At 41.9% G+C, this 23,141-nt stretch overlaps 1 protein-coding gene across 8 annotated transcripts in view; it reads right to left on the reverse strand.

Annotated features, from left to right (window-relative positions):
* The window catches only part of LOC115265479 (RING finger protein nhl-1), a 261,579-nt gene that overhangs the window by 54,271 nt on the left and 184,167 nt on the right, over positions 1-23,141 (reverse strand). For 7 of the 8 annotated variants that reach the window (XM_029870763.2, XM_029870767.2, XM_029870768.2 and 4 more), the window contains 7 exons: positions 21,683-23,121; positions 20,213-20,934; positions 19,879-20,115; positions 19,127-19,816; positions 18,904-19,063; positions 18,690-18,830; positions 54-130 (listed from right to left, as the gene is read on the reverse strand). In XM_029870763.2, the coding sequence (XP_029726623.1) occupies positions 54-130; positions 18,690-18,830; positions 18,904-19,063; positions 19,127-19,816; positions 19,879-20,115; positions 20,213-20,934; positions 21,683-23,121 (3,466 nt within the window). Of the gene's footprint in view, positions 1-53; positions 131-18,689; positions 18,831-18,903; positions 19,064-19,126; positions 19,817-19,878; positions 20,139-20,212; positions 20,935-21,682; positions 23,122-23,141 lie in introns of all 8 variants that reach the window. The other variant, XM_029870772.2, reaches the window with a different exon arrangement.

Here is a 23,141-nt window from a genome sequence, read left to right on the forward strand (position 1 = left end):
GTTTTTCGGCATCACTTCATGTTTCACATTCAATTTCACAATCGTCTACTTACCTTGGGAACTTGAACTGCCCTTCATCGGAGCCTTCGTTTCCGAACGTGGTCAGAACGCGACCGTTGACGTCGAAGATCTGAAACATAAAATGAAACAAGTTTTAGTGATGATTATTCTCCTTAACAGTTCGACCCGATTATGTTAAGAAACCCGGAAAGCTCTTTTGGCAGTTTCACTTCACAAATCCCAAATGCTACGCATTTCAAAAAGGGGTTAAACATGTTTACACCCCATGGAACAAGTGCTCGTCCATCCGAGCCAATCAGTCATTTTCTGCCACTCAGCGTCACCATCGCCATCGGCAGGTCGACACTCTCCCCATGTGGTCCCAGTCCCGGTTCAGCCCCTAATCATCGAATCGAATCGGTGAATGTATTACTTGATGATGAGGGTCCAGCCTGTTCAGCTCTCCCTCCCATGCACATCCCGATTTTATGTGTGTCCGGCGTCGGCTTTCAGTCAGTCAGTTGGTCAACAAGGGAGCGTAGAATAGTTTGGCTTCTTTCCATACATATGCTGCGTGGGCAACACTCCCCCGGAGACGAGACTGGGACCCGGTCGGTGGCTGTCAACAACATGACCGGATGTGGATGAGGATGGGATGTAGTTGTTGGTGCCAAAGGTGAGGATAAATCGAGGACAAGATAAGGGAGCAACCGGAAACGTTACCGCTTGTTTTGTGCTAGGCGAGGTCGGGATCTCGTTTAGCTTTGGGCCTTCTTGGGGTTGGTTGGATTGAAAGATCCGAGGGAACAAGGTGTGGCTGTGTTCTCCGTTACCCCAACCTACCCAGACCAATCAACACGACACGGTCAGATAATCTGATTGTCAAATTATCCAGATTCCAGACTGGAAGCGATACAAGACTTGGGGAGACTTGACATTCAACTGACAAGGAAGCGTGGGTGGCAGATTTGCCGTCCGGCTCACGCCAACTGGGAATTTTGATATTGCAAATTCTTCGAAGATACAATTTGTTTCCTGCATCTGGGTTTCATCGCTGATAGCGAAAGATGCTGGTTGATGTTAAGATGTCACATGTCACTCATGTTGCAAACCTACAAAGTCACTTAAATTTTTAACGATGTTTATTTTGAATTAAATACATCTGCTGTAATAAATCCTGCTGTTTTAAAAAGTTCTACATAAAATTTCTGATAAAGCTTCTAAAGTGGTGCTGGGGAGTTATGGGTTGTGTTCCCCAGAGAAGCCATGAAGCGTTAATTTTGACACACACCTAAACGAATTTGGAGAGAAATTCAGAAATAATGCTACAATGAAACTTAGAATAAATTTCTGGTAACTTCCGATACAAAAAAAACCCGATTAATCCACCTAGTGGTAATAATAAAACGCATGGTTGGTTTTCAAACTGAGAATTTACTTACTCCAACGTTATATTTCTTTGTTCTTACATAGTGTTTACCGATTAAAACAACCAATTACCATCATTCCATATAACGTTAGAAACTTCATTTGTTTCTAAAAAATGGGGACCGCAAACAGGGCCTGGAAGCACTCACACATCTTTAAAATTCTTACCCCAACTTCGCCACAACACAATTCTTGCTTAATTTACAGAAGAGTGAAATTTTCCATACTATTTTTTTTTCAAATTTTAATCGCAATCGCACCGTTTGGCGCAAATATTTTAGACGCAAGAAGAGATTGAACAAATTTTGCTTCCAGTTGATGCAATCAAGTTTTCAATTTCTTATTCAACATTAACCGTTATTACATTATTACACTTCAGAAGTTTTGAATGATTTGATTTGACCGGGTCGCATCAATTTTGTCAAGATTTTGTTCAATTTCATATAGGGAGATTTAAACAGCTTCTTCACTCATGTCTTGTTCAACGTTTTCCAGGTTAAAAAAAACCGTTTTTTATGGTTATATTGGTTTGGTTCACTCTTAAATTTGACTGCTTTCTGCGGTATATTCGGAACTGGATCCGGAACATTGCCAGTAGTTTTTTTTATCTGTATTGACGAGATTTTTAGCCCTAGGCTAGCTCATCTCGGGACCCACACTTTACTTCCCTTCCGAAGTAAGAGCTCACATTTTGTGAGTTTGACGGGAGAGGGATTTGATCCCTGGTCCTCGACGTGAGAGTCAAGTGTTCTAACCATCCCACCAGGATGGTCCCCATTGCCAGTTGTCTCAAATATGGCCTGAGCCTATTTTCATGCTGATCGTCCATCAGTTTATCGAAAATGCCGCAATTTGGTGTGTCACATGCATAGGTTTGATCCACTTTTACGTGTGATCAATTTCTGCGAAAAAACCGGCTCTGATACCGGAACACTATCGGTAGTCATGCATGTGATCAGAGCCTATTTACTTGCTTGCCGTTCATCAGGTAGTCGAAAAGCCACGATTTGTTGTGTCGCATGAATGGGTTTGGTTCACTTTTATATTTGGCCACTTCTGGCGGGACACACGGAACAGGTTCCGTCATCAAGTTGTAGAAAATGCAGCAATTAGATGTATCACAGCAGTTTGATGCCCGGCTCCAGGACAGTCCTTGCGGCGGGGCACCCGAAGCCGGTAACACTGCCGGTAAGTGGTCTGTGCCTATTTTCTTACTAACCATTCATCAGGTTATCGAAAAAGCCGCGACCTCATGTCTCGCATGTATGGGTTTGTTCCAAATTAACATGTTACCACCTGCAGCGGGATACCCGGAACCGGTTCCGGGACAGCACCAATTGTCTCAAATATGGTCTAAGACTAGTTTCTTCCGAACTGTTTATCAGGTTTCCTAGAATGCCGCGAATTGATGAGGGGCTGTCCATAAACCACGTGGTCATTTTTTTGGGACTTTTCAACCCCCCCCCCCCCCTGCGTGGTCATTAGTCCATACAAATTTTTTTATTAGTCCATACAAAATGGTCATTGGCCGAACCCCCCCCCCAATGACCACGTGGTTTATGGACAGCCCCTGACTTGCATTCACGGGTTAGGTTCATTTTTTACATTGGACCAATTCAGGCGGAAAACCCGGAACCGGTTCTGGGTAATATGATCTGAAACTATTTTCTTGCAAGCCGTTCATCAGATTATCGAAAAAGCTGCGATTTTATGTGCCGCATGCATGGAGTTGGTTCACTTTTACATTTGGCCACTTTCGGCGGGACACCCGGAACCGGTTTCAGAACAATACCGTTTCTCCCAAATATGGTCTTGCTCACCGATCATCAGGTCACCTAAAGAGCCGTGATTTGATATGCCGCATGCATGAGTTTGGTTCGCTTTTATATTTGACCACTTCCAGTGGGGCACACGGAACCTGCTTACAGTTCATTAGGTTATTGAAAAAGTAGCTATTTGATGTACCGCATGCATGGGTTTGATTCACTTTTATATTTGTCCACTTCCACCGGGACACCCGGAATCGGCTCCGGAACACTACCGGTTGTCCCAAACAAGGTCGGAGGCTATTTTTCTGCTTACCGGTCGTTAAAAATCCGCTATTTGATGTGTCGCATGTATGGGTTTGGTTCACTTTTATATTTGACCACTTCCGGTGGAACACCCGGAACCGGTTCCGGATCACTTCTGGTTCGGATTTGATTTGAGGCTGTTTTCCTACTATTGGTGCATCAGGTTATTGAAAATGCCGCAATTTGATGTGTTGCATGCATGAGTTTGGTGCACTTATATATTAGGCCACTTCCGACGGGACACCCGGAACCGGTTTCGGAACACTACCGGTTCAAATATGGTCTGAGAGTATTTTCCTGTTTAAAGTGCATCAGGTTATCGAAATGCTGCGGTTGGAAACGTCGCATGTATGGGTTTGTTGCATTTTTATATGTGACCCCTTCCTGGGGTACCGATCCGGAACACCTAAATGGTCATAACTCCGGAACGGCTGGACCAATCCGAACCATTTTCAATAGGAAACAATAGGACCAGATTCTGCGTCGAATGAAACGTCGATCATTAAAATCGGTTGAAGTTCACTGCCAAAAAGTAATGTGAGTTAGTTTGTACACACACACACATAAACACACACATACATACACACATAGACATCACCTCAATTCGTCGAGCTGAGTTGATTGGTATATGTGACTTGACCCTCCGGGCCTTCTATCAAAAAGTCAATTTTAGAGTGAACATATAGCCTTTCCAGTACACTTAGTGTACGAGAAAGGCAAAAAGAAAAGAACATCAAATAGTATCAATGTCTGAAATTTCAACTTGTTTTCTACTCCTACGCAAGTTTCCCAATCGTTTCCACAAAACACGTACCGCCGAGTCAGCCAATCAACTATAATTGCACCTGGTGACGTTGATAGTTCATCTCCGGTGCTTGATCGAAAAACACGCACGTTCCCCAACCGCGCACAACAACAGAAAAATAGCAGCAGCGGCCCCGGCGGCAAGCATGCTATCGAATTTCTTTTCCCTCCTCGGAGCTGCGCTGGCTGTGTCACAAATTGTCTGGGCTGTCTGTTTGCTGACGACGACCTCAAGATAAAGGTGTGACATATGCGTGCGTGCGGTGATACCTCCCGGACCGAGCCTGAGACTGCATGCATACGTGTTCCTTCCGACCGACCGGCACGGAAGAGGCTTTCCGGCTTCGTTGGTCCCAAGAACACAAAAATCGAGAAATCGAAACGTAGCGCCATTCCGGAAAAATCGTTGACAAGGGACAAATGACACGTGTCGGCGCGGTGGCAATGGATTCCTTTGCTTGGCCGGGTCGGATTTGTTTGGTTTTGGAATGGTGCGTGATTCCCACTTTTTTGCCTCTACAGGATCGATCGTTATCCTTCTAGATGCAATGGCACAGTGGGCAAGAAGTATATCGATTACGTGAGAAAAGTGGTGAGAATTGGACTCTTATAGACATTGTCAAGGGTCTCCAAGAACTCCCTCATGTATCGACAACCGCAACTAGTCGTTATTTGCTCACACAGCCTCATGCAAATGGTAAAGTGGTGAGGTCAATAACATCCTAGAGTCTACAAGACTCCTTTGCATATCTTCTACAGGCGTAACTAATGATCACTCGCTTTATTATGAATATCTCCTGAAACCCATGAAATTCGGTGAAATTTCTTCGAAATCCTCTTCAACATCCCACTAAAGGCTTCTTCTTAAACACTTAAACCAAAAAAAAAACCTAAAACGCATTGAAACCCCTTTTAAACACCCTTTATTTCCCTAAATCGGCTTGAAGCCTACCTGTAACGTCCTGAAATTCCCCTTGAAACTTTTTGATACGCTCAAAAATCTTTAGAAATCTGACGGGCTTGGTGGTCTAGTGGCTACCGCTTCTGATTCGTATGCAGAAGGTCATGGGTTCAATCCCTGGCCCGTCCTTTTCATCCTACTTTGTATCTTTCTATCCACTTTCTCTCGCTCTCTCTTCTCTACATATACAACTCATGTATATTCATATGTTCATAGCCATCGCTAGAACCAGAAACGAATTGAAAAAAAAAAACAGTCGTTTCCCTCCCTTCCACTTCCACTCACAGCACAGTGTATATAACGCCTATAAGTTATGCAACTAAAGCGTGCTGTGCCGCTTGACCTTATTCACCTTATTCACCACACAATCTATCCCCACAGACCGTTATTATAAAATAAAAATGTCCATCAAAACTAAGTTCAGGGATCGAATCCTGGTGCCATTCTGCACCTCTGGGCAAATTTTTAAAATAATCCTTAGGAGGAATCTTGAGAAATCTCGATTTGATGTTTTATACTAAGAAATTTCAAAGAAATCCATGTTCAGATTGGACAATATCGCTTAACCCTCTAATACCCAAATTTTTGATTTTGATCTTAATATCATTTTTCGTCATCTAAAATCGATTTAAACATGTTTTGGAAGATGATTCTTTTTAATTCTCGATTTCGTTTTTGAACATCCCCATGTTTTTATATTTTTCTTGGAAGCCTATTTGGAGTACGGATTTTTTGAGATGAAAACATTTTGAGATTTTATGATTATTGTAAAAATATTTTTATTTTTATTTTTTTTACAAAAAAAAAATATTTTCCGTGTAATTTTAAGGAAAATAATTTAAGAGTGTATTCGATCCCCTTAAACTATAGAACTAGGATAGAATGATTTGGGAAAAATTTAAAATATGTTAATTGTTGCGATTTTATACAAAATAAACAATGACTTCTAGAAGGTGACTAAAACAGCAATTTTTCGATGATTAAAAAAAATGTAAATACGCTTTAAAATACACCAAAAACCATTTTGAGATATACGAAACAGTCCTAAATATCAGCTAAAAATGTAAAAAATTTGATTTTCCACGAAACAAAAATTACAAAAATGCTCAAACTATACCCCGTCTAAAGGCGGGGTTGGGTATTAGAGGGTTAAATACCTACAAAAAAGTCCCCAAAGTATTCAAAGTTGTTTCAAACCCGTATTTATTTGATAACGTTACTTCAATTATACATATTGACTACTCATCTAAATCAATTACCTGATTAAACTGACTTACCAAACATTTGGCAGTGTACAAAAATCAAATGAAAAAGATGCAAAAAAAAAAAGTTGCTTGTTATGTGTGCTTTTGATTACCAACGTTAGGGTTAGAAAAACTGGAGTTGGTCTTTGAAGGCAGTTTTCTTAAAATGAATAACGTTTTCAGTCACGATAGTCGAAAACAAATTTATACTTTTTTTTTTCGATATTGCTTAGCTGCGCCCCCGTTCATTGTTTAATCATTGTATTGTTCCTTGCTGTAAATGTATCGCTCCTATATGGGACGAGTATGACACATATTCGATCCGATGACCGTAAGGACGTGGCCAGCGCCGTTATTGACTTTCAAATGTTGAACTCTTGAATTGTGCACATTGAGAATGGTTAGCTAGTTCCAAGCCTTGCTTTCATTGGTTCTCTGGGCAACTCTGGTCAATCACGGAGTAGCAACTACGGTGTGTACGATTATCTTTGATTTGCTTTGCCTAGAATTTCGAACATTTTTTTTGAATGAAAAGTGCTCCATATTCTTGTACATGAACACTAGAAAATTACTCAGAAATATGTGTTAAATAAAGATCTAATAGTACACCAATTTTTGAAGAACAGGAAACTACGACGTATATGTAATCACATGGGACACGGTTTATATGGGAAAATATAAAAAATGCAAAAACTCTAGTTCTTGTATACTTTTTTAGTTCCATTTTGGTCCCATATCAACTGTGCAAAATATCAGGTCGATCGGGAAAACTATTTTTTTGCGCCCGTTATTCTTAGTTTTTCAGACGATTTTATGAGAAAATTTACTTCTTCAATGAAAAATCGCTTGGGGTCACCCCTTGGTCCCTAAAAATAATTCGATGAATGATTTCTGTAGCAAACTTCACGATGAATTAGACCTCCGAAGACCGCAAAGCGATGCGAAGTTCATGGAAAAAAGTTATGAAGCCTTACCCGATCGATAAAATGACGAGATTTGGTTATTTATTGTTATTCCTTATTTAACCTTCCACGACGCGCGCCATCAAGCAACCGAAACTGCACCGCGCTCGCGCTGTATACGAAAAGCGAGGTTTTTTGGTAGTGTTGTACTTTTTACAACAGCGTGCGCGCTGAAGGGTTAACATCAATGTTTCCATGCTATTCGGTTTTCAGTCAATAACTTTTTCCACATATCTTAGATCCCTTTGTGGTCTTCGGAGGGTTGGTTCCTCGTAATATAGTAAACATGTTGTAGAATTAGGGAAAATTTTAATGTATAACACTGGGATGTGTAATATGTTCATAAAACAATAGGGAAAAATCGCTTTTTAATGCTTACGTTAAAACCGATGCATGGCTTGGAAAAACATACTTATGTCAGTTAAGTCAGTTAATTGAGTTGGGTGAGTTTTAAATATGTATAATAAAAGTTGCGTTGGTAAATATATACTGGTTTAAAACAACTTTGAATACTTTGGGGACTTTTTTTGTAGGTATTTAAGCGATATTGTTGAATCTGAACATGGATTTCTTTGAAATTTCTTAGTATAAAACATCAAATCGAGATTTCTCGAGATTCCTCCTAGGGATTATTTTAAAAATTTGCCCAGAGGTGCAGAATGGCACCAGGATTCGACCACTGAACTTAGTTTTGATGGACATTTTTATTTTATAATAACGGTCTGTGGGGGCACCGTGATACACGGAAAAAAATCCATTCCCCTAATCATGAATAAAAAATCATGTTCTTATGATGTCTGCCAACTCATAATATCATAATTAAAATTCATAATATCATGAATGAGTTGACCAGAAATATGAATAGAAACAAGCATTTTCATAAATTATATTCATGGTCGCTTCCTAGCGTTACACTTATCTGCCATATGCAATTATATAAACCGCGCGGGCGTCCAGCACAGACATGTGGAAAAAGTTGAACCTGCTATTTTTGCAAAGTTTTTATTTGGTTAGAGTAATAAATGTGCATATATGAGGAAATGGAACATCGAAACAGTGTGCCCGTAAGATTCGGCAGGTTGTTGGGAGTTGATTGACTAAAAAGTAAACGCGCAAAAAGTAAACAGTGCCTAGTTCGCGTTTTCGTTGTGCCATCCGTCGTAGTTCCGAGTTTATGTACGGAGGGTGAAGCGAAGTGAGAATCGCGCGTTAATTTTCGGTAATTCTCTCTATTTTTCCGGTTTATCCATCGTTCGACGAGTTCGGACACTCAGCAAGTGATGTGAACTAGTGAACAATTGATGTGGTTTGGAGGGCATCCTTAGCCTGTTGGATGTAGGTGCCAAAGACAAAAATAATAAACCAGCTAAATATGATTATCCGGTGAGTTCGATCATTGTTGTTCTCTTTTATATTTGAACATTACATATCTTCACTAACAAGAGGCCAACTAAAAAGTGCTGCTTGCTCATAGAAAAAAAGATGATGGATAGGTCCCAAAATCATAGAAATGGGCTCTGATATCACGTATTTTATTTTCTTATGATTTTAGCTTGCATCGTTTTATTAATCTAATTAAAAGCATTTGGGACCGACGACGACGGAATCATAAAAGTAATTCTTAATTCCATGAATTCTATGCATGGTTCCATCTCCCTCAACCATGATTTTATGAATTTGACTGAGAAACATTGAGGTCCGACGACGACGGAATCATAAAAGTAATTCTCAATTCCATGAATTCTATGCATGGTTCCATCTCCCTCAACCATGATTTTATGAATTTGACTGAGAAACATTGAGATCCGACGACGACGGAATCATAAAAGTAATTCTTAATTCCATGAATTCTATGCATGGTTCCATTTCCCTCAACCATGATTTTATGAATTTGACTGAGAAACATTGAGGTCCGACGACGACGGAATCATAAAAGTAATTCTCAATTCCATGAATTCTATGCATGGTTCCATCTCCCTCAACCATGATTTTATGAATTTGACTGAGAAACATTGAGATCCGACGACGACGGAATCATAAAAGTAATTCTTAATTCCATGAATTCTATGCATGGTTCCATTTCCCTCAACCATGATTTTATGAATTTGACTGAGAAACATTGAGGTCCGACGACGACGGAATCATAAAAGTAATTCTTAATTCCATGAATTCTATGCATGGTTCCATCTCCCTCAACCATGATTTTATGAATTTGACTGAGAAGCATATTGGTCCGACGACGACGGAATCATAAAAGTAATTCTTAATTCCATGAATTCTATGCATGGTTCCATCTCCCTCAACCATGATTTTATGAATTTGACTGAGAAGCATATTGGTCCGACGACGACGGAATCATAAAAGTATTTTTTGATTCCATGAATTCTATGCATGGTTCTACCTCACCAAATCATAATTTTATGAATCTGGTGGTAAAGCATCAGGATCTGCATCCAGGTTTATGAAAATTATTCTTGGCTTCATGAATGCTACTCATGATCCCAGCTTATTTAATCATAGCTTCATGATTATATTTTCCATTTTTGGTCGTCAAAAGCCAAAACAATAACGGGTGCATGGCGTTATGGTGAAAGCAATCATAAGATCATAAAATTTAATCATGGTGTATATTTATAACATAAAATCATAAAAATATCGGGAAACTATGAGTCATATTCATGGTCTTGGGAATGGATTTTTTTCCGTGTATAAATAACCCTATCCATGGATCGCATCACCGACCCAACGGTGACTCCCAGATCTCCCATCCTTTCCGTCTAACAAATACCCCAGTCCGTGCTGCGTTGTGGGGACGCAGAGTGCTCTCGGTCTCTAGTAGCAACAACCAGTACACTCTAACATTCCTTTCCCTTCCCAGCTGACTATAAGGACTTGGCCGGCGCCGTTATTGATCAAATATGCATGAGCTGCTAAAATTGCACTTTGAGAATAAGTGGAATGTCCCAGCCCCTTATTCAGTTGGATCTCAGTGCAACTGGTACCAGTTCAGATCAATCACGGAGGAGCAACCATTGACATGTATAGTCAGAATTGATCGAAAAAAAAATTGATCGTTGATCGCTCAAAAATCTTTAGAAATCTCTTTATACTCTTTTGAAACTCTTGTTAAACCACTATTGAAATTCCTGAAATTCCTAAGAAACACCACTAAAATCCTCGGTATCATCCTGAAACCTCCCAAAAATTCCACTGCATGCCCCTGAAATATTTTGAAATCGTGGAGCGGATCTGGTGTGATGGTTAAAGCACCTGCAAAACAAATCTGATCCAGAAATCATCATTTACAAATCATGAAACTAGAAAAGTTGCCCGGCTATGAAATCATGATCTTGAATCATGATTGCATAATTTGTGCTACCACTTTCATGATTCAGAGCAATCATTTTCAAGAACTTGAAATCATGGCCATTGCAAGTTTTACGCTCGCTTGTGTTTGGAGGTAGCAGAACTATAAACAGAATTTTGTCTTTTTGCCGTGCGCCGTTGTTCTCAGTGATTGTGGGGTTTGAAAAGTGATTTTTCCGCGGGAATTCGGTCGTACCATACCAGTCGGTTGCTTGGCCGTCCAGTTTTCGTACCGTGTGTCGTCGTTTGCGTATTCGCCAATGGAGAAGAGCGATTGAGTGTGCTCCAATCTTGGCTATGCGTTATGTTAATGTCTTCTATCGTTCAATTAAACTCATTAAAGTGAAGCTAAGCAAAATCTCTGTCTAGTAGTTATGTTTATTATGTTTGTTATTGGTGGTTGATGTACTTATGCGTTATTTGTTGTACTGATCTTTATGAATACTAGTATTTTTCGTTCAAAATGTCAAGACTAATTGGCATGAATCATACGTCTTTTCATTGATCATCCGTGACCTTTGAATCTTAACTATGGGCCTTAACTTCATTCCAAAAATGTTTTGAATCACTTGACGGGAGTTTTATTTCAGATGCTGAATCCCAAAATGTGACATCTGGCGACACACCACAATTTCTCCAAACAGTTTGGACCGAACTGTGTAATGTAACAACACATCTTTCAACAATTTCATTTCAGCAAAAACTGGTTATTTTAGACATGTACAACTCCTTAATATCTTATTTTGACAATTTCATTTAGCCTTAGTGGGTATGAAGATCTTTGAAAGAAATATAGGTCCTAGCAAACCGACCACAATCACAAATAATGCGCATCCGAAATCATGATTCCAGATTTCAAAAACATGATTTGAAATCTTGGTCAGCAAACCGACAGGGATCATAAAGAATGCGCACCTAAAATTATGATTCCAGATCCCTAATACATGATTTGAAATCATGGCCCTAGTAAACCGACCATTAATGATTCAATGATGCGCACCCGAAATCGTGATTCCAGATCCCAAAAACTTGATTCAGCTTCATGATCTTTGCGAATATATAACGCTTTGGTGGCGTTACGGGAATATAAATCATGATATCATGATCAGGAATCATGGTGTATTTTCATGAACTGATCATACACAAGGCTTCTGAAATCATGAGTCAAAATCATGATTTTAGGAGCAGATTTTTACCCGTGTGACTATCACGCCGAGGACCAGGGATCGATCCCACTCCCAACAAACGTGGGTCCCGAGATAAACTAGCCTAGGGCTAAAAATACAGATAAAAAAATTGAAATCCTTGTGAAACTGCTTTGAAACCCCTCAATCACTTTAAAATCTAGCTGAAACCTCACTTAAACTATCGTCAGCTCATCTACAATGACCCAGAAACCCCCTCTAAAAACCTCTGAATACCCTTGAAGTTTTCTGAAACGCCTTGTAGCACATCTGAAACCCCTCAGAAATCTCCCGAAACTACACATGAAACACTTTTCAGCCCTGTGAAACTTTCTGAAACGACTTAAAATCTCTTTAAAATCCCCAGTATCTCACAAAAATGCCACAAAACTCCCTGAACGCTTTGAAATCTTTCCCAAACCACCTTTAGCTCCCCGGAACGCATTGAAACCCCCTAAAACGTCTTGTACGGATTTCTCTGAACCCTCTGATACCAGAATGGAGTTTTCCCAAATGCCTCTGAAAACCCTCTGAAATTTCCCTCTACCTCTACCGAAACCATCATGAAATCCACCAGAAACCACCTGAATACTCTTGAAGTCAATTGAAACGCCTCTCAAACTCTCCTTAAGCCCCCAGAAACCCCTTGAAAATCCATGAAATCTCCTAAATCGCCTTGATCCCTGACGCCCCTACGAAGCTTCGTCACACCTCATGAAACTCCCATCAAATCCTCTCAAACACCTCAAAAGCTTCCTTGATATTTCCTCTAAACACCTGAAAAGCCTTAAAAACCCCTTCAAAACTGCCTTGAAGCCCCCTGATACATCCAAAAGCCCCAAAAAACTTACAGAATCCTTCAGAAATCCAAAATTTCCTCCACAAATTCGTCCAGGGACTTTTTATAGATTTACCTGGAGATTCCTTCAGAAATTCTTTATGAGATTCCTCCATAAGTTTGTCCAAGCATTCATTAAAAAAACTTCTGAGGAGTCCTTTAAAAATTGTTCAGAAATTCCTTCAAGAGTTTGGTCTGAAAATCAACGAAGGTTTCTATCAGAAACTCCTCCAGTCAGTGGGTTATTCAGAAGTTCATCCACAAATTCTTCAAGAAATTCCTCCAGGGCTTCCTTCAAATATTTCCACAATAATTTCTACGGAAATTTCTCCAAGAATCCTTTTGGGTGGAGTTTCATGGGTTTCTTGTGGAACTCCATCAGGGATCACTTTAGAAATTCTTCTAGGGATTTGTTTACAAAATCCTTCAGAAATTCTTTTAGGAATTCTTGAAAATTTATAAATTCTTCCAATGCAGTGTTTTTTTTTTTCAGGAGAACTTCGAAAGTTTCCTGCAGAAATGCGCATACATATTTCCTCAAGAAATCCATCAGAGATTTGTTCAGGAATTTCTTTAGGGATTCCATTGAAAATTCCCACAGGTATGTGTCAAGAAATTTCTTCAGGGATTTATCCAAAAAATCCTCGAAGAATCCCTCCAAAGGTTCTTGCATAATTAGTTCCAGTGATTCGGGCAAGAATCCCTACAGAGATATCTGCAGGTGATCATGCAGCGTTTCCTTCAGGATTTCCTCCAGATATTGCTCTTTGTATTTCGCCAGAATTCTTTCCTCTAAGGAAACTTTAAGAATTTCTCCACGGATTCATTAGGGATTTTTCATAAATATTTCCCAGGATATTCTAAAAGAATTTCTTAGGAAGTATCTCAACAGTTTTTTTTTTTCTAGGGATCTTTACAGAAACTTATCATTTTTTTCTTCGGAAATACGTCCAAAGATTGCCCCAAGAATACTTCCAGAAATCTTCCATAAATTTTAGTAAAGTATTTCTCCAGGAATTTTCCTAGAAGTTCCTCAATGTTTTTTTTTCTAAGAATTCCACCAAGGGTTTCCCGAGAAGATTTTCCCTGAGATTTCTTCATATCTGCCTCTAGAGATTCAAGAAAGAGTACTTCCTGAGATTTCACAGGGATTCTACTAAAGATTTCTTCAGAAATCCCATGGGAAATTCATTCATAAATTCTGGCTCGGAATCCTCCACAATTCCTACAGGGATTCCTTCAAAATGTCTTCAGAGACTTCTTCAGAATTTCAGGGATTTTTTCAAATGTTTTTATAAGAAGATTTTCAGAATATCCACCACAAATTTCCTTAACCCTAGTAGGATGATGGGGTCAAAATGACCCAGACAGGCTCGCTGAAGGCTTAAGATACCTTCTTGATTCCTAGAAAAGAGTAGTTCCATGGAAAAATTGCTTGAGAAATTCCTGGAGAGATTCCTGTAGAAATCTTTAATGGGATTTTGCAGCAAACTGTCTGCAACAATGTCTGCAGAAATCCCTGCATAAATTGTAGACAAAGGTTCTGATGGAGTTTTTGCAAAAAATTCTCAGAAAATTTCTGAAGGAATCCCTGGAATAATTTCTGAAGAAATCCTTAGAAAAACTCCTGGAGTAATCTCTGTAGAAATTCATAGAAAAATTTCATATGCAAATTCTGAAGGGATTAGAACACGAAATTTCTGAAGGAAATCCTACAGAAACAAAAAAAAATCCTGGAGGAATGTTTTAGAGAACCACCAGAACATGCAATTTTTGAAGGAACCTTTGGAAGTATACTGGAAGAACTAGAGAACCCTTTGCAGGTATATATGGAAGAATTTCTTGAAAAACTCCTTGAAAAAATATATGGAATAGAGTAACTTTTGCAGAGATTACTGAAAGAAGCATCCCAGAAAAAAAAAATCTGAGAGAAGCTCTGAAGAAAAGTGTCAATAAATCCTAAGCAATCCATGGAGAAATACCCAGAGGAACTTCTGGAGAAACCCGTGGAGAAAGATCCAGAAGAACTTCACCAGCACTTTCTAAAGGCGTTTCTAAATAAATACCTGAAAAAATCCCTGATTATATGGAGTAACCTGAAGGATCCTCTGGAGATATTCCAGCAATAATTTCTATAAGAGCTCCTGAGAAAATGTCTAAATTTATGAAAGAAAACTCTAGAGGAATTTCTGATGAGAAATTTTCAGAAGATTTCCTGGAGAAATTCCAAAGAAAAACTCCTGGAACAATTTCGTTGGAAATATTGGAAAAATAAATGAAAGAATGTAGGCACGAACTTCGGTAGCAATGCTTGAAGGAATTTCCTGAAGAATACCTAAATGAGATCTACAAACAATTTTTGAAGGAATTTCTGAAGAAAATCCTCGTGGAAAGTTTCAAGATGATTTTTTTGAGATTGTTTTTGAAAAAATCCTGAAGATGACCAAATGAAAATTCCTGGAGAAAATCCTGCAAGAATCTCTGCAGGAATCCGAGGAGGAATTCCTGGAGAAATTTCCAAAGAAACGCATGGACCGGAATGCATTCTAAAGAGATACTTGGAGGAATGTCTGGAGGAATTCTTGCTGCAATCATTTTAGGAAATCCTGCAAAAATCTTCCTTTTATAAAAATTACGGAAAAATAGACGAATCCTTTTAGAATCATTATAGGAATTTCTGGTGAAAATTCTAAAGTATAACATGAAAATGTTTGATGATTTCCTGCAAGAATGCCACGTCCCCGATAATTACAGAAAAAAAATCGTGAGAAAATTCATGGAGAGGTTTCCCGAAATTATGTTTGATTAGGCGTCATATTCCTATGCAGGCGCACCAATTGCTGAAATTTCGAAACCTTGAGTAACCATTGAATGACATCACTGGTACATAGTACGATCGAAACCTGTAAAATTGTGACGGATGAAATGTAACAAAATGACCCCGTTATATATGATGGAAATGTTTGTGAAATCTTAATATTATTTTGCAGACGACTGTTAAAAAAAGAAAAAAAAAACAATATTAAGATAAGAACAAGATTTGAACTCCGGACCTTGGTGCGAGAGAGCACGCCTGAACACTCTCGGCTACAACAACTGGTTGAGAATGTTACGGTCAAAATTCAACTTCTTCTACCAAAAGCTATCGAAATACCAACTTGCTCCTGCCGTGTGTTAGCTACTGTACTGTGAGAGACCATCACATTGCTGCAAGCAGGCAGAGCGACCGCAGAGGCATGATTCATAGAAGATGAATGTGAATTTCAAGCGAATATGCCTTAAAATCTGTAAACAAGCCACCTGACTGGTTGATATCTGAGCGGACTGCTCAGTTGTTGGGTGATTCCAAGTTTTAGTCAAACTTCAATTAACGTGCTGTTTAATTTACGGATTTCTGGTGGTGAATTTCGTAAAGAAATTGTCCGAGAAATCTCCGGGAAAAATCGGAACAAATTGACAATTAAATTCTTCGAGGAATTTCGCAGGGAAATCCTTGAGGGATTTTTCCGGAAAGGTTCCGTCCATGATTTCCTTCGGATTTTTTTTAGGAATTCAAGAGTTCCAATAAATTTTTTTTAAGAAAATTCTATGGCATTTTATTTCACAGAATCTTCGGACATTGTCTTGCGGAATCTCATCAGGAATTCTTAAGACATATGTATCGTTTAGTTTTTTTTTCCGAAATCTCCTTTGGGAACTCGTGCAAAAAATTCTTCTGAAATATTTGGTAATTGTTCAAAGAATTTATTCGAAAATCGTCTAAGAAACCCTTTAATTTTTATTTTAAATAGTAACTACACTGCCAAGAGGAATTTCTTGAGGATTTTCCAGATACCTAAGTTGATTCTAAAGGAATTGTCGGAGACATTTAAAAATGAAATAGCGAGGGGACTTCTTACGAAAATCTAGAAGGAATATTTCCTTAAGGAGTAATCAGAGGAAATCTTGAAAAAAAACGAAGAGTTGTTTAAAAATACTGCAGGGGAATTGGCAGAAGATTATCCTGAAGAATTCTGGGCTCCTCATTTGTTTTGAATTCGTCAACAAATTGGCAGATATATAATTCCCGAATTCTTGAAAAACTGTCAAAAGACTTCCTGAAGGGACCCCTTAAAAATACAGGTGAAATTCAAATGAGGATATTTTCTTCTTTAAAGACAATTCAGCCAAAGGCTGCACAGACTGAACACATTACATACATTAGACAACGAACAACACACAGAACACCCAGTGGCCCAGTGATGAATTTTTCGTTCGACCAATCGAACCCACACTCCGAAGCTTACACGATACGCCTAGACGACTGGTGCCGCTAACCGCACGGCCACGAAGCCCACTGTTTCATAAACAAACCTATTGGAAAAAGCTATGAAAAATTGCCGGGGAATGGATCAATGAAGGAAACTTTTCTTTCGTTCGCCGCACGTAAACAAAGGCGCCACCGTATATGGACATTAACGTTGTGCCAGCAGTGGAGCTATGTCAAACACACAAGGCTATGGTGGCGCAATCTGTTGATTTCATAGCGGCCGTTTTAGTTATTTCAGTGATCCATTAGTCAGAAAATTCCTCAATAAATTGCCGGAGTAATTCCTGAAAGATTTTCTGTCGAATTTCTAAAGAAATTGACAGAAGAGTTTGTCACAGGCATTATTATGTGTATTTTTAGAGGATTTCTTGGACGGCTGCTGTAACCTTCCGTCAGTCGCGCGGTCGGCCAGCACCACGTTAATGCTGAGTACAAAAAAGCGAGATTTTATCACCGTGTTGTACAAAATACAACAGTGTGATCACTCGAGGGTTAAACAAAAATTGAGCTAAAGTGTACAAATCCAGAGAATTTTTAACACTAGAGAAACGCGGAGAGAATTTTGATTATGTTTAATTACATCAATACAATAAGTTTTTTACGTAAACATAAATATATTTCAACGTGCCTGTTAGTCTGAGCTGTCCAAAAGGCGTTATGCAAATAAGTGACGTCATGGATTTCACTAACACTCTCTCTTGTTGAGTTTAGTTTACCATGTTGTTCTCTATGCCCTTGAATTTGCTCGATTGGGACCTCGTTTGACGGTTCAATTGGATTCTTTTGTTTCAGTCCTCGCGCATCTTTTTATGAACCAATAATTGGTTTGAGATTGAGTTTAAATAAGGGCGAAAGTAACATGAGAGAGTTCTCTTCGTCGACTCTCTCTTCTTGAAATTAAAGTGACAAGATGCAAGTATTGTTGAACTTTTTGTTCATAAATGGCTAGGTTGCGATGCAATCTAGCGTATAAGTGTAAGAGAGTTCGATTGAATTTGCATCTTGTCGCTTTAATTTGCAGAAGAGAGAGTCGATGAAGAGAACTCTCTCATGTTACTTTCGCCCTTATTTAAACTCAATCTAGAATTCTCTGTACAAACCTTTTTTCGATCATCAGTTTTTGCCCACTTTGCTCTATTCCAGTAATTCTCAAATTTTTCGAACACTTCGTTCACAACAAGCCATGTACAGTTTTACTAAGATACACCGACATTGACAACCACTGTGATGTGGAGCGGATCTGGTGTGATGGTTAGAACACTTGACTATCACGCCGAGGACCTGGGATCGAATCCCACTCCCTACATACTCGCAAAATGCGAGTTCTTCCTTCGGAAGGGAAGTAAAGCGTGGGTCCCGAGATGAACTAGCCCAGGGCTAAAAATCTCGTTAATACAGATAAAAAAAAAAAAAAAAAAAAAAAAAACCACTGTGATAATCAAACATTTCACATCGTCACATGGAGAACGGAGGAAACCGACCGGCCATCTCGCAACACCCACCACAATCAACAGAGCTCACCTGAATGCGATGGTTGTTCGAGTCGGAAACGATGACACGGTTCGTGTTGGAAACGGCAATATAGTGTGGATGTTCGAGCTGGCCTTCCTCCTTGCCGCCACTGCCAAATTTACCGATGAAGGTACCGTCCGATTGGAAGACCTGCAATTCGTGGCGGAAATATGTGGGTGTTTGAATTGTGCACGGTTTATTTTTATCCTATGGCGGTTGTCACCTGAATACGATGATTTTCCTTATCACAAACGTAGATGAAGCCTAGGGCATCGGTGGTGATGCCCCACGGGTAGTTGAACTTGCCATCGGCCGTGCCCTGGCTACCGAACGAACGCAGGAAACGTCCGGCCGGATCCAGGACTTGAATGCGGTGATTGTATCTTTAAGAATGCGGGAATTATGAGAAAATTGGGAATCATTTTATTCAGTTACCAAAGCTCTACCTATCGGCAATGATGAACTGTCCGATGCGGTTCACGGCGACGCCGGCCAGGCAGTCGAACTCGCCGTCCCCGTTGCCATACTGGCCAAACTCTTTCACGAAGATACCGTTGGAATCGAACACCTGGACGCGATGGTTGGAAGAGTCCGCGACCACGATGCTATTGTCCGGGCCCACGGCGATGCCGCGGGGCCACGTGAAGGAACCGGGTTCGCTCCCCCGACCTCCTATCTGGAACAGCTGTCGGCGCTTCTGCAGGTACTGCGTCCTAGGGGACATACCTGCTGCCCCTGGTATACCGACTACTGCTGTTGCCGTAGGAGAGGTAGGGGAGCCTACCCCGTTTTTTGAATCGTCATCGGAGCTGAGGATGTCGGTCTGGCGCAGGGGCAAACCGAGGCTGAGCCGTCGGGCGGCTGCCGAAGACGATGCGGATGAAGATGTGGACGGGGAGGCCAACGAGGAGGACGTGGCGGACAGCGTCGAGCTGGAGGATGTGTCCTTGTTGTCCTTGGTGGACCGGTTGCCGTATTTGTTCTTCAGGTAGCGGGCCCACGAGCTGAGGGCGGCTCCGTCCTTATCGCTGCCCGTGCTGCGATCTGGCGACGGTTCTCGGGATTTGAGAGCGTGAGTCGAGCGGCTGCGGGACAGGTCGGCCGGTTGGGATGCGAGCGACGAAGAGGCACCGTATCTAAGGGAAAGTTAGAATTTCAGCCTAACAGTCATTCTTTCGTTTCTGAATTATAAACTCACCTCGAAGCGAGATACGCCGACGGTGACGAGGTGGTCGGCGATACCGGTTCGTCCTCTTCGTCTTCGTTGCCGAAGTTGTGTGACGAGCGGCTGCGGGCCAGTCTATTCCTCCGGTCGGCCAACGCGCTGAACCGGCTGCGGTTGCTGCCCAGTCGGCTATCGGAGTCGTCTCCGGTGGCGTCATCATCGGCAACCACGGCCGTGCTCTTGCTCTTGTTCAGGAACCGGCTGGTGTATCTGTAACAGGAAGGAAACAGGTCCTATTCAAAGAAGAAAGAGAAAAAAGAAGAAAAGCAAGCGGCTAGTGCGGTTTGAGCAAAGCGTTCAACGTTACCCAGAGCTGCCGTATTTGTTCTCCGGTTCCGGTTCCACGTGGGCGGTCGTTCGGGATCGCAGCGCGGATGTGGACGACGGAGATCCGTACTTGGGACTCTCGTCGCGGTCGTAGTGGCTGGTGCTGCGATGGTAGCTGGTCGGGCTGGAGTAGCCACTGGGGCGGGTTTCTTCGCGGGAGGTCTTCCGAGTGTCAGCCGCTGCAGCTTCCCGGGCTTGCACGCGACTCAGCAGAGGAGAACTGGGCTGCTCAGTGGATCGGTGCGAAGAAGCCGACGAGGTAACCGTTGGCGTTGGTCTGGGCGCGGGCTTCTCCTCTTCCTCTTCTTCTTCGGAGGATTCTTCTTCCGAAGAGGTCTCTTCTTCACTACTACTTTCAGATTCTTCCTTCTTCTCTGGCTGTTGAGTTTGAGTTTGCGGCAGGAATCGGCTTTGGAAGGGCTTCTTCTCCGTAGGTGACGATCGGTTCGGGGTCGGAGATGCGGTATTGCGAACCGGTTCGGCGTTTTTCAGAATCGATGCTTTCGGTCGTGGCGGTTCTTCAACACGGGTTGGCGTCGTTGGGACCGGAGAAGCACTGGAAGATTCGCTGGATTCACTCGATTCACTGCTGGCCGAACGGGTCGGTTTCTTCTGCTGAGACGGGGCGGGAGTTGCTGCCTTGACGGCAGAAGATTGACGCGAGCGGCTCGAACGTTCCGAATCATCTTGGTCACTATCAGCCTACGGAAAGGGGCAGGAAATGGGTTCAATGGAGTGTGGAAAAAGGATCAGAGAGATATGGGAATAGTTCGTTTCAGTTGATTGATGTGGTTAGCTTTAATTATAGTACATTTAATTAGATGAACATCTGATGTGTTGCCGTTGCTTTTGTTGTAGTTGTTGTTTACTGAGGGTTGTGTGGATGATGACCGGAGAGGAGGTGCGTGTATTGTGTGTACCTAGCCAAGTACGGTTATTGCAGACGTGGACACGGAGGGGGAGTACGAGTAGATGTTTCACACGGCGATAGGATAACCGGATAAATTGAATAATTAACCCCAACGTATTGGCGCTTGTTGCAATTGTGGTTTCACATTGGTGGCGTAAATGGGCGAGAGACAGAAGATGAGTTTGCCCAGAGCATGTTTTCATTTGTGGACTAATGAAGCATCAGTACGAGTGTGACGGACGCGATGCACCGACCAAATGACGCTTGTGTAAGTTGGAGAATTACATTTAGGTTATGGAGACATGGTAGCTGAGTAGCGCGCGGTAATCGACACTTAACGGGACTTGAGACAAGGAGACGGTTCAAAGGTAATACTTAGCGGTAGATTGTTTCGAGGTTGTCTTTTGGTTTTCGTTGAATCTGTTGTGTATTTTGTTCATCTTGGTGGTTATATCCATATGGCAAAACATATTCAATTAAATCTATTACTTGAAAACTATTTTTCGAAGGACGGAGCTACGCTTCATCATCGGATCTCACCTCGACATGCGGAGACGATCGCCGAGTCGGCGAAGCGGGTGAACTATCACTTTCATCGCTGGTGGCGGCGGCAGCAGCTGCTGCAGCTGCGGTCACTCGGGCCTTCAGTGCGGACACTCGCTCGGCAGCTGGACGTTCCGGTTCGGTGGTTACTGGAGAGACGGGAGTGGGAGTTGTCGTAGTCGTTGAACTCGTCGAAGCCCCCTTGTTTTGCCTCTTGATCTTGGCTATTTCATCATCTTCAGAAAGCTGTCTGGCTGTCGTTACTTTGGGTTTCACGGAAACAGGGGTCACAGGTTTCGGCATAGCCGGAGTTGGAGCTGGGGCGGCCTTTTTGGTTTTCCCCTTCTCCGAATCCTGCAAACGCTTCATCACTCGTGGAGAATCCATTAGACGGAAGATTCCACTCAGCGGACCCTTGGCAACGTCTTCAGTGCTGGAGACCTTGTTCGACTTGTTGTCTTCCTTCTCATTGAAACGGACCTGTTTGGACTCGTTGTCAGAGTCATTGTCTAGCTGGTGGCTGCGAGCAAACCTTGATCGGAACCGACCCTTTGACCTAGTCGACGGCTCATCATCGTAGTCGTAATCGTTGCCACGACCATACCGAGATTCATTTCCGTACTTCTCTTTCTCCTGAACAGGTTTGATCGGTCGTTCTCCAAATTTACGTCCACCAAGAAGCGGTTCATCGTCTGGATTCCAACCTTGAGCTTCCTGCTGACGGAACTGAGCTGCCAACCGATGATCACTCTTCGATCGCATCAATCCCGGTCCAGACGGAGGCTGCAGAAGCATACTTTGACTCTGACTTGCCCCGGACGTATCCGTCGGTAGCTTCAGGTCTCCGTACGATGAAACCTCCATGATCAGCTTGTTCGGATCGATGTTCATGATGAATCGGACCTTCCTGCTGTAGTCCATGGTTTCGCAGTCAAAATTTCTAATGAAATCCACCGTCCGCAAGAATATCTCCTTCGTATCCATCAGTTCGCAGTCATCCCACTCGACCGTTCCTTCGTTCATGAACTTCTCGGCCAGATCGGAGTTGCTCTGGATGTTGGCGATCTCCAACTCCAAGTTCTCCTTCATGTTAATCACGTTCTTCAGCTCCGTCGAGATGTACTTGTCCATTTCACCGCGCAGGAAGTCCGTTCGGTCCTTGAGTGCCTTCTGCAGCCGGCGAGAGATCTCGTCGATTTCCTCCGACACGCTGCCGCAGTTGTTCTGCAGGTTCTGCGCATTCTTCTCGACCACCGCAAGGACCTCCTTCAACCGGTGCAAGCCGCGCCGAATTTGGTTGTTGATGCGGTTGATTTCCCGCCGCAGGATGTCCATGTGGGCCCCCTTACAGTCCGGGCAGATCTTCTTGTCGCAGTGAACGCACGGCGCGCAGTAGGCTTTCTCCGAGCACACGTTGCACCGCTCCATCACTTGGCCTGCCGTGTTGGGAAGAGAG

This window comes from Aedes albopictus, chromosome 2 (genome assembly GCF_035046485.1).
Source record: "Aedes albopictus strain Foshan chromosome 2, AalbF5, whole genome shotgun sequence".
In the NCBI taxonomy this organism is placed as follows: domain Eukaryota; kingdom Metazoa; phylum Arthropoda; class Insecta; order Diptera; family Culicidae; genus Aedes; species Aedes albopictus.